Raw genomic sequence first — 11,549 nt, forward strand, 5'->3', positions numbered from 1 at the left:
CTGTGGCGGGAAGGTAAACAGCGTTTCCATGCAATCTGACTCCTTGCAGAAACTCCCTTGGCTAAACTCTCTCTCTTTTACCCATTCAAGAACTGGGGCATGGATGGGACCCCCAGCCACAGCCATGGGGTGTGTATGTGTGTGTGTTAAATTTCACTCTCTTTTGCCCATTCAAGAACTGGGGGGGTTTCCTTTCCAGGAAATTGCAGCTGGTGACATTCTGGTCTCTGCTTCCCCCTGCAGGTGTGAAGGTAGCTGGACCTCAAACCCTCTTATGTATTTTTAAAATGTTAAGAATGGTAGTGCGAAAGATGGAAAAAGGTCGCTTCGGAAGTCATATAACATAGGATGGATGCTAGTGGATTTTTAATCTGCTGTACAGCTCCTAGCTTTGCCCCACTGATCCCATCTACCACCTGCCCATGTGGAAGAGAACTTTTATTGAAAAAACTTTTAATGTCATTCTTTCTGAAAATTGAAAAGTTTCTTCGCGGGCAGTATTTTATGATCTATTTCTTTTCTTTTTTTACTTGTTGTTTACCAGTATGGCATTATTGAACTCTTCAGTGGTTTATAGGCATTCCTAATAAAAATGTGAAAATATTTTTAGGTGTCAGGCGAAAAAACCTCTTCAACCAGGTCTTTGGCAGATTAATCTTCTACAGCGTTTTAATGTGGTCTTTTTTTTTTGGTGGGGGGGGGACTATCCTGGATATAAACATGGTGTAGCAAGAGAGGTCAGCTCACTTCCCAAAACGACACCTTTCCCCTTTCTTATTCTATGGAACTATTCCAATAAAGTTTTGAGAAATACTCAGGTTATGGGTGGCAGAGAGCCCCAAGCTTGAGCCTTCTAGGACTTGGGGGATTTGATTTCATTTTTAATCAGAATGCTGAGATCCAGAAATGGACCCAGGTGCAAAATACGAGCTTATGAAGGAAAGCCCCTGAAATCTGACCCTCACTCAAACTGGATTGACTCCTCTTGCAGACATTCAGGGTCGACATAGGAAGGTCTGAAGAGAAGCTACAACATAGAGAGGAACTTTGCAGGGAGGGCTTTCAAGCACATCTCTGAAGGGACCCTTGTTAAGATTTCACATTCTGAGTGCCCAGTGTGTTGGACTTGGGATGACAAGGCCCAGGTTCAAATGCCTTTTGACCATAAACTTTAATGTGTCTCCTTTTTCTAAGTCTCTCAGCTCAGCCTCTTCTACCTCACAGGGTTTCTCTGAGGATAAAACAGAATATCACCCTCCTAAAACCCCTGGAGGAAGTGTCATGAGGAATGGATATTACACTGTTGAGTTCCAAACACCACAGGAGCAACAAGAAGTACAATCTTTAGTAGAATCAAACATGTTAGCGCATGAAACATATCCCCAAATTATTTTAGGCTCGTTATACAAAAAGATAAGAAGAGGGGATCTCTAAAAATACAGGTAAGTATCTGACTCTTCATTACAAACCACCTTGGTAAAAATAATTTTATACATGGGAATTTACCACACACATATACCCCAAAATTCTCTAGATTGCCAATGTTTTCTCCTCAGAACTTCTGAGAGGCTCTTCACTGTCAAAGGGGATTTTGTTACATCGAGACCCAAAACCTGCAGAGGGGTTACGTCTCTGGGGTCAGCATGCAAGGGCAATATAGTGTAAGTCAGGAAGACCCCCAAAAACGCCCACCAAGGAACCATACTGCTTGACTGAAGCCAGAGATCTTGACCTTTCTAGAGGTCAGTAAGCAAGGTGGACTTAGAAACTCTTTCCACCATTGCCAAAGGCCCCACCTCCCCCCAAAAAAAATCCTTTCTGGGCTCTGGAGACTATTGTAAGATCTCACACAGTCCCTTCCAACAGTTTTTCCCAGTCTCTCGCCCTCTTTCCATTTATTAATTTGTGTTTTGACAAAGGGCTCCAGGCTGAGATCACAGAAGAAAGTTGCCAGTGAGATTTGGGCCAACTACTCAACTAGCAAACAATCTTTGGATATGGAGATTTTGCTGAACTGCCACAAAAGCTTCCCTGAGGGGTAAAAAAAAAAAGGGGGGATTTTGAAACTTCCATCTCCATGGACAGTGGAGGTATTGGAGGATGAAAGGGAATATGAGTTCAGGATTGAGGCTGAGGAAATGTTTTAAGTGATGTCCGTACATAATTCTGATTTTATTCAGAAAAGATGATGGTATTGTCGATAGAAAATGTCAGAATTGGAGGTTGGAGAGAGAACTACATCAAAACAGGAATGTGGGGAGGTTTGCTGTTGTTTCCTAAATCATTTTCTTGCTTCTTTTCCCCTTTGCACCTCCTGCACTGACAGAAATAGCCGGTTCTCAAGGGAGAGAGAACAGGCAAGTTTGGGGACTGAAAGGCGACCCAATCCATCAGTGTCATTTACAAAGCTGGCCAGAGAAGGGAGAGTTGCATCATGATTGACACAAGGGATGGCCAATCACAGTTCTGTAAATAAGGTTTCTTCTTAAGTGCCTGTCAGCTTGGCCCTGAAGAGGAGACTCAATATGTCATAATGGCAATGAATATACGCTTGTCTGTCTGCACCTTCAGTCAAGAGAGTCTCAGGTTCCCTTTCTCACTCACATAAAAGTGGGGCTGGAGGGTCTCTTCTGAAAAGGAGGCTTCCAGGAATGTGCAGAGGAGGGCTGCTGTGTCTGCATCGTAAAAGGACACCCGTCTCCCTTCACAGTTCAGGGCCACTCGGATCCTCTTGGGCTCCTCACTTGGAACAGGGGCCTCAAGGGGGGAGCAGAACTTGTACACACCGTCCCACTTCCCCAAACCCCAGATCCCTTCCGTAGTATCAAAATACAAAACACCTTTCCTCTTCACAGACTTTCTGGCCACCCCCACCCCCCACCCCTCCTCTCTTCCCACAGTGACCTCCCAGAAATGTCTGCCTGATGTAAAACCCTCACATCCCAGCACATCGCCCTCTGTGTCAAATCTCTCAGGGTTGTCTGGCAGGTCTTGAGGCACTTCTCCCCAACTCACACTCTTTCGATCCTCAGACAGGATGAGGAGGGGATGTGCTGTGTCTGGATCCAAAGTTACGTTTTCTGTGGAGGCAGATGAAGAAAGAGAAGAGAAACGACGTCAACGGGAAAGCTGACTTTTCTTTAGGAACACGACAGAAACAGCATCCCCTCTGAAATGAACAGGGACTCCATGGCTTTGCATTGGAGACAGGGATGTTCCTCAACTTCTTGAAACATTTGCAGATCTTTCAAGAGTTCAAAGCACTTAACACACATTACAGTGGTACCTTGGGTTAAGGACTTAATTCGTTTCGGAGGTCCATTCTTTACCTGAGGCAGCACTTTAGCTAATGGGGCCTCCTGCTGCCGCCAGAGCACGATTTCTGTTTTCATCCTGAGGCAAAGTTCTTAACCTGAAGCACTATTTCTGTGTTAGCAGAGTCTGTAACCTGAAGCATATGTAACCTGAAGCGCATGTAACCTGAGGTACCACTGTAATAATAATAATAATAATAATAATAATAATAATAATAAATAATGTACCTTTTTGCAGCTGAAGTCCATATTCCACAGTGTCTGGAAGAGAAAAAGGAACCAAGATTAGCATCACACCATCATTCAGACAACAAACAACAATATGAGCTCATGAGATTATAGCCTGTGTGACTTCTTGATATTGAAAAAGAATAAACTAATAAACCTTCCATTTTCCTGGCATGGCTTATATTCTGTAGGATCAGAAGCCTGCCATGAACACTTATAAACATCCATTATAAAATACTTCCAGCCCTTCTTTACTACCTCTGAACTGCTTCATGACTCCCTCCAGGAAGGGATTAATATCTCCGAAGTCCCAGATCCTCCACTTCAGGGCAGGAGGAAAAGCCACCGGAGGATCCTCCAAGTTCTCCTTCTCCTGAGACCTGGGAGGAGAAGAACAAAGTCAAACCAACATCCTTCCAATGCAAGGAGCTTTCTGACAAGGCAGACGTCTCATCCTGATGATAAAGGCACCATGGATATATCATGAAGACTTGGGAGCAGGGTTTTTCCAATGGCAAAACGGAGCATATAGCATGATGTGTGGATTTAGAAAGCATCTAAGAAGTTGAAGAACAACAAACACACACCTGCTTCCAAAATATGCTGAAGGAAATATATGAATATGAGATTGAAGGTAAAGAAGCTGATATATGCAAATTATTTTTTTATGAAAGTGAGCAATACTGGGTCCTTACGCGGAGATTTTAGGACTACACCAGTTTTAGTGAAGAATTTTTTTTTAATAAGATATTTATTAAGATTTTCAAAGTATTACAAAATAAAAATACAAAAGTAAGAAAATACAAAATAAAAATAGTTAAAAAAACCTCATTCTTTTCATTACTTATTTTTCATTAGCTTATTTCCCGGACCTCCTCACGCCTCCCTTTTTTGTATTCCAGTTCAATTTGTTGGTTCAGCAAATCCTTACCCTCTTTGTTTATCCTAGTCTTTAATCTTAAGGTATTGTAACATTAATTTTTTACCTATTAATAATCCATTTTTCATATTCCTTTATAGTATTACAGCTGAAAACCCCTTAATTTCTATCCAACATCATTCTAACATTCATTAATTTTACAATATTTCTGTAAATAATCTTTAAATTTCTTCCAATCTTCTTCCACCGACTCTTCTCCCTGGTCTTGGATTCTGCCAGTCATTTCCGCCAGTTCCATGTAGTCCATCACCTTCATCTGCCATTCTGGGTAGATCTTGTGTCTTCCAATACTTTGCAATGAGTATTCTTGCTGCTGTTGTGGCATACATAAAAAAAGTTCTGTCCTTCTTTGGCACCAATTGGCCGACTATGCCCAGGAGAAAGGCCTCTGGTTTCTTCAAGAAGGTATATTTAAATACCTTTTTCAATTCATTATATATCGTCTCCCAGAAAGCCTTAATCCTTGGGCACGTCCATCAGAGGTGAAAGAATGTACCTTCAGTTTCCTTACATTTCCAACATTTATTATCGGGCAGATGATAGATTTTTGCAAGCTTGACTAGGGTCATGTACCACCTGTATACCATTTTCATAATATTCTCTCTTAAGGCATTACATGCCGTAAACTTCATACCTGTGGTCCATAACTGTTCCCAGTCAGCCATCATTATGTTATGTCCAACATCTTGTGCCCATTTAATCATAGCAGATTTCACTGTTTCGTCCTGAGTATTCCATTTCAACAGCAAGTTATACATCTTTGACAAAATCTTAGTTTTGGGTGCTAACAGTTCTGTTTCTAGTTTTGATTTTTCCACCTGGAAACCAACTTTCTTGTCCGAATTATATGCCTCCATTATCTGATAATAATGAAGCCAATCTCGCACTTTGTTTTTTAGTTTCTCAAAACTCTGCAATTTCAGTCTATCTCCCTCTTGTTCCAGAATTTCTCAATATTTCGGCCACTTGGCCTCCATATTGAGCTTTTTCTGTGCTTTTGCTTCCATCCGTGACAACCACCTTGGGGTTTTGTTTTCCAATAAATCCTTATATCTTATCCAGACATTAAACAATGCTTTCCTGACAATATGATTCTTGAATGCTTTATGTGCTTTAACCTTATCATACCACAGATATGCATGCCATCCAAATACATTGTTAAAACCTTCTAAATCCAAAATGTCTGTATTTTCAAGAAGCAAAAAGTTGCTGATTCATAATAAAGTTTAAAGTCTGGCAGGGCAAATCCACCCCTTTCCTTTGCATCAGTTAATATCTTAAATTTTATTCTGGGCTTCTTGCCCTGCCAGACAAATCTAGAAATATCTCTCTGCCACTTCTTGAAGCAATCCATTTTGTCCACAATTTGCAATGTTTGAAACAAAAACAGCATTCTAGGCAATACATTCATTTTTATCACAGCAATACGACCGAGCAGTGAAAGCTTCAAGTTTGACCAAATTTCTAAATCTTTTTTCACTTTGGCCCAGCATTTTTCATAGTTGTCTTTAAATAAATTCCCATTTTTTTGCTGTCATATTAATCCCCAGGTATTTCACTTTCTTAACCACTGTCAAACCTGTCTCATTTTGAAACCTCTCTCTCGCGATCAGTGTTAAATTTTTCTCTAAAACCTTAGTTTTTAACTTATTCAGTTTAAATCCTGCAACCTGACCAAATTCTTGAATCAGTTCTAAAACCCTTTTAGTACTAGATTCTGGCTCCTGTAATGTCAATACTAAGTCATCCGCAAATGCTCTCAATTTGTACTGTTTAGCTCCGACTTGTATACCTTTAACCAACTGGTCCCTTCTAATCATATTCAACAAAACCTCCAGGCCCGATATAAAAAGCAATGGGGAAATTGGGCAGCCTTGTCGTGTCCCTTTTTCTATCTTAATTCTTCCGTCACTACATTATTTACAATTAGTTTAGCCTTTTGCTCTGAATAAATTGCACTTATACCGTTTTCAAAGCCTTGGCCTACCCCCATCCCCTGTAGGTTCTTCTTCATAAAACTCCAAGAAATATTATCAAAGGCTTTCTCCGCGTCCACAAATATCAAAACTGCTTTAGTATTTATGTTCACTTCTAGTTTTTCCAAAATATCAATTATATTCCTCAAATTGTCAGACAAATGTCTTCCCGGGAGAAAGCCCGCTTGGTCTTTATGAATCTCTTCCACCAACACTTTTTTCAATCTCTTGGCTAAAATGTCTGCAAAGATTTTGTAATCCACATTAAGTAGTGATATGGGGCGGTAGTTCTTAAGCTGAGTCTTTTCAGTCTCTGTTTTCGGTATAAGCAGTTTTAGTGAAGAATTTAATGTGATTAATGAGCAAAACAAAATGGATTTGGTATGTGCATTTCTGAAATATAAGGAAGTTCAGAATGCTTTAGAATGGCTTTTGCAGTTAACATTATAAATGTATTTTAGCACAGTGGTTATATTTTTAAAAATACAGAGGATATTGGAAATTAAAGCAGTATTTTCTAAACATGGAAGATTCTCAAAATTCATGAGTGTTTGAAGATGTTGCAGGTGTTTGGGGGAGAAGGCTCTCAGCGGCTGCTCTTCACGATGGCTGAGTCAAGGGCAGTGGTGCCTCTGAAACACAGGAGGGGAGTGTCCTCAGGGGCTCAGATCCTGCCCATCCGTTTCCCACTGGCATCTGGTTAATCATTGTGAAAACAGGATGCTGGATGAGATGGTCCACTGGCCTGATCCAGCAGGGCCCTTTCCCACATTCTTATGTCTGAAGAACCAGCATAATACACTGGATATTTAAGGGACGCGGGTAGCGCTGTGGTCTAAACCACTGAGCCTCTTGGGCTTGCCGATCTGAAGGTTGGCGGTTCGAATCCCCGCGATGGGGTCAGCTCTCGTTGCTCGGTCCCTGCTCCTGCCCACCTAGCAGTTTGAAAGCACACCAAAAAGTGCAAGTAGATAAATAGGTACTGCTCCGGCGGGAAGGTAAATGGCCTGTCTGTGCACTGCTCTAGTTACGGTGTTACATTGCATCAGAAGCGGCTTAGTCATGCTGGCCACACGACCCAGGAAAGCTCTCTGTGGACAAACGCCTGTTCTCTCGGCGTGTAAAGCGAGATGAGCGCCGCAACCACAGAGTCGTTCGTGACTGGGCTTAACAGTCAGGGGTCCTTTCCCTTTTCCCTTTTATATAAGGAATGCTCCCACTTTTCTGTATCTATTCCGGAGTAAATGAATCCATCAAGGAAAATGGAGAAATATGTAATGGAGGGGAACAAGGAATGGCTTCCTTCCTATGATTCTAGATGAGACCAATAAGTACAAATGACTAGGAAAATGTGTCCCTGTTTTTGTCTGTGATCTTGTGGAATGGACAATGGAGTCCTAAGCTATTTCTGGAAGGAGGAATTGGAGAGCGAGTTTCCCACCTGTTAAACAGGAACTTTTGTAGCATCAGAATAAGGAAGGGGTTTTCCATCACTTACCTCTGCAAGAAGCTTCCAATATCCTGGAAGGGAAGAAAGAAAGATGTCAGTGGAGCCAGAGCACTGTCATCAGTTTGTTGTTGTTAATTCTGCTGTTGTCATTATCGATTTTGTATACCACCCTATACCCGCAGGTCTCTCAGCAGTTCCCCAAATAAAATCACAAGATAAAAACATAAAATTCATCATAAAAACAAAACAACAACTACTAAATAACCCAAACTGACTTCAGAGGCAGCCCCAAGAACAACCCCCAAGCTATGTACAGTGGTGCCTCGCAAGACGAAATTAATCCGTTCTGCGAGTCTCTTCGTCTTGCGGTTTTTTCGTCTTGCGAAGCACGGCTATTAGCGGCTTAGTGGCTTAGCGGCTATTAACAGCTTAGCAGCTATTAACGGCTTAGCGGCTTTAAGAAAAAGGAAACAAACTCGCAAGAACTTGCAAGACGTTTCGTCTTGCGAAGCAAGCCCATAGGGAAATTCGTCTTGCGGAACGACTCAAAAAACGGAAAACCCTTCCGTCTAGCGAGTTTTTCGTCTTGCGAGGCATTCGTCTTGCGGGGTACCTCTGTACCCACTCCTTCAGAGGAAGTGCAACCCCATCAAGAGCAGCCCATCTCCCACCCATCTGGTCTAGGGAACCACCCACTAAGAGTGCCTCTGTCTTATCTGGATTGCCTTTCTGTTTGTTGACTCTCATCCAGTCTGCTAGAGAGACAAGACAATGGTCCAGCACTTCCACTGGAAGGTGTAAAGGAGAGTCACCAGCATATTGCTGACAACATGCTCAAAACCTGCAGATGACCCCAGGTATCAATACAGTGGTACCTCAGGTTAACCTGAAACTGGTCTTAACCTGAAGCACCACTTTAGTTAATGGGGCCTCCCGCTACCGCGGGAGCACAATTTCTGTTCTCATCCTGAAGCAAAGTTCTTAACCTGAGGTACTATTTCTGGGTTAGCGGAGTCTGTAACCTGAAGCCTATGTAACTTGAAGCGTATGTAACCCGAGGTACCACTGTACTAAGCAGCTGACCAGCACTTACTGGGGAAAAAGGTGGGCAGAGAGCTACTGGTTTTTAAAGTTTCCCAGAGACCTCTGGTTGGCCAATGTGAGAACATGATGAGAGAATGAAGGGGCTTGTGGTTTGATCAAGCAAGGCCGCTTTTGCGATCCCAGGCCTTTCACACTTCATGTACCAATTGTTTATTTTAGAACAGGTTTCTTTGGCGGGGCGGGGGCTAAGATGTTATTCTCCTGCCTGTTGCCTGAAGCATCACACTCCACCCTCTCGCATCAGGATGAGGCCTCACCTGCAGGAGTTCACTCGCTGGTTCCTGAAGCTTCTCCTCCATCTCCCGGATGAGGCTGTCAAGAGAGGAGAGTTCCCTGGAGAGTCTGGCCAGGTGCTCCTCCCTTTTGGCTGCAATCTCCTTCTCCACTTCTGCCATCTGGGCCAGAAGAAGCTTCTCTTGTTCTTCCAGAAACTGGTGCAGTTGCCTGAACTCAGCAACCATCTTTTCCCTCTCTGCACCTGTTTGTTTCTGCAGCAAATAAGTTGAAAGAAGAGAACAGTGGGCCAAGATCAGGCATCTAGTCTGTTCTTGCAGGATGAAGAGGCCAGTTATCTGAATTTCCTTGGAAGGACACTTCTGACATATTCAGCAGAGAAAGAGTTTCATAAAAACTCACAAGTCCATCCCCTCCTTTAAATGGTCTTTCATGCTCTGTGGGACATCAGACCATTCACAAAGAAACCTCTTTCTGTATTCCATCTTCTCTCCCCCCTCATATCGATTCTAGACTATAGCACTTTTTCACCTTAAAGTAACAATGGTTCTTACAAGCAGGTCTTGGCTTTCCTTTTCTGTGTCTGCTTTAAATACTAGAATTTTCTCTCTCTCCTTCCTCACATTGTCTAGGCAGGTGCTGATCTGATCCTGAAAAGAAAACAAAATCCAAGTTGGGCTGCATTACACATTAACAGGCAAGCTGAATCCTGTGTTTGCTCCCACCCCACATCCCTGGGTCTTTTGCAGAGGTTCCCCTTTTTCATCCCAGTTGAGGCAGAAATGGGGCTGCCCTATATCAGAGCTGGGAAACATGGGGGTTTTGCTATTTGTCCCCCACACTGAGCACACCTCCAACATCTCCCCCTCCTCTTTATTAAATTAATCCTAGATGTTGTAATCTTTTGTCCCAGGGGAGTTACTGCAGCCTGCATTCAGGGGGTCACTGGGGGCACTTTAATCCCTCAAAAATAAAAATAAATGTTTATTGTATTAATTTTTAGAAGATTAGTTGTATCAGGAGAATACCTTTTGGGCTGCAAGTTGAGAGAATACATTACAATATTATTATTAATTTATTATTCTTATTATTATTATTATTCCAAGCCCCTCTTATCTGCAGCTTTTCCACTCCCCAAGAAAGACCCACTGCCTTTTCCCACCTTGTAATCCTGGGACGCCTCCTCTAGAGGAACCACCTCGTGGCTTTTGTGCTCCTTGGATCTGTCACACACCACACAGATGGGGATTTCGTCGTCCTGGCAGAACAGCTTCAGGGGCTCCTGGTGCTTCTCGCAGACCATCCCCTTTCCTTCTCCCTCCTCTTTCCCCCCCAGATGGCTGAATTTCTTAGTTATTTCTACAAAATTTGCCAGCTGCTGGTTTCCCCTGATGCTGCTTTGCTCAACATTTTCCCTGCACTGAGGGCAGGAAGCCTCTCCCTCGGATTTCTCCCAGCACTGGAGCAGGCAGGATCGGCAGAAGTTGTGCCCGCACTCATGAATGATCACTGGATCTCTGAAATAATCCAGGCAAATGGAGCAAGCGGCTTCCTCGCAGAGATCCCGGACGGGACCCTCAAAAGCAGCCATGCTTGCTTCGCCAGGAAGAGGGAGCTGGTTTCGTTTTCTCTCTTTTCCGCCTGCAAATGGGCGTGTTCCCTTTCCTGGAAATTCGGGTTTCCGGGAAACTCAGGATCTCTGCTGCCTAGGAGTTGGGTGGAGCCCCGAGCAGCTTTGATACGGTGGAAATAAATATATTTACTTATTTTAAATGGAGTGCTCATCCTTGGTGGCTGCTCGTTTATGGAACCATTTCCCTGTGGGAGCTGGTGGAGTTTGTTGTAGTTTTGTTGACTATCAGCACGTCAGCCTCAGACTACTTTGCAAGCTAATGAATGAATTGCCGGCCCCTCCCCCGCCTTCCTCCACTCACAGCTTCTATCTAGTTAGTAGCCACCGCATACAGAGGAGGAACAGCCCAACCCTCCATCAAGGTGCCAATTTTTAGTGAATCGTTTTGACAGAATCGCCGGCGTCTGATAATGTGCAATAATAACCTCTGGAACGAACTCTGCAAACGGCCTTTGCAAACAGCTCAGCTAAATAGTATCCAGATATTTGCTAATCACACCGCAGGGCAGCTATTAGCAGCAGGTGTTTTCACTTAGCCCTGTTTTCTCAATGAACGCAGCCCTTTGTCAGTGAAATATCACTTCGTTATAAGAATTTTAAGTTCTCAAATATAAAATAAATACAGTGATACCTCGGGTTACATACGCTTCAGGTTACAGACTCCGCTAAC

The 11,549-nt window shown here is 43.1% G+C and overlaps 1 protein-coding gene across 5 annotated transcripts in view; it reads right to left on the bottom strand.

The window, feature by feature from the left end:
- The window catches only part of LOC309524957 (E3 ubiquitin-protein ligase TRIM7-like), an 80,483-nt gene extending 69,325 nt beyond the window's left edge, over positions 1-11,158 (bottom strand). For 3 of the 5 annotated variants that reach the window (XR_014216035.1, XR_014216037.1, XM_082210220.1), the window contains exons 1-7: positions 10,409-11,158; positions 9,801-9,896; positions 9,270-9,500; positions 7,957-7,979; positions 3,801-3,922; positions 3,543-3,575; positions 2,566-3,080 (exon numbers count right to left, since the gene is read on the bottom strand). Coding sequence is in view for 1 of the 5 variants with exons in the window: in XM_082210220.1 (XP_082066346.1) it covers positions 2,572-3,080; positions 3,543-3,575; positions 3,801-3,922; positions 7,957-7,979; positions 9,270-9,500; positions 9,801-9,896; positions 10,409-10,837 (1,443 nt within the window). In the remaining 4 variants the exon portion in view is untranslated. Of the gene's footprint in view, positions 1-2,311; positions 3,081-3,542; positions 3,576-3,800; positions 3,923-7,956; positions 7,980-9,269; positions 9,501-9,800; positions 9,897-10,408 lie in introns of all 5 variants that reach the window. The other 2 variants (XR_014216036.1, XR_014216038.1) reach the window with 2 other exon arrangements.
- Between the last annotated feature and the right edge of the window lie 391 nt (positions 11,159-11,549).

The sequence above is a fragment of the Podarcis vaucheri genome, assembly GCF_965113315.1.
Source record: "Podarcis vaucheri genome assembly, chromosome: 2".
Taxonomy (NCBI): Eukaryota; Metazoa; Chordata; class Lepidosauria; order Squamata; family Lacertidae; genus Podarcis; species Podarcis vaucheri.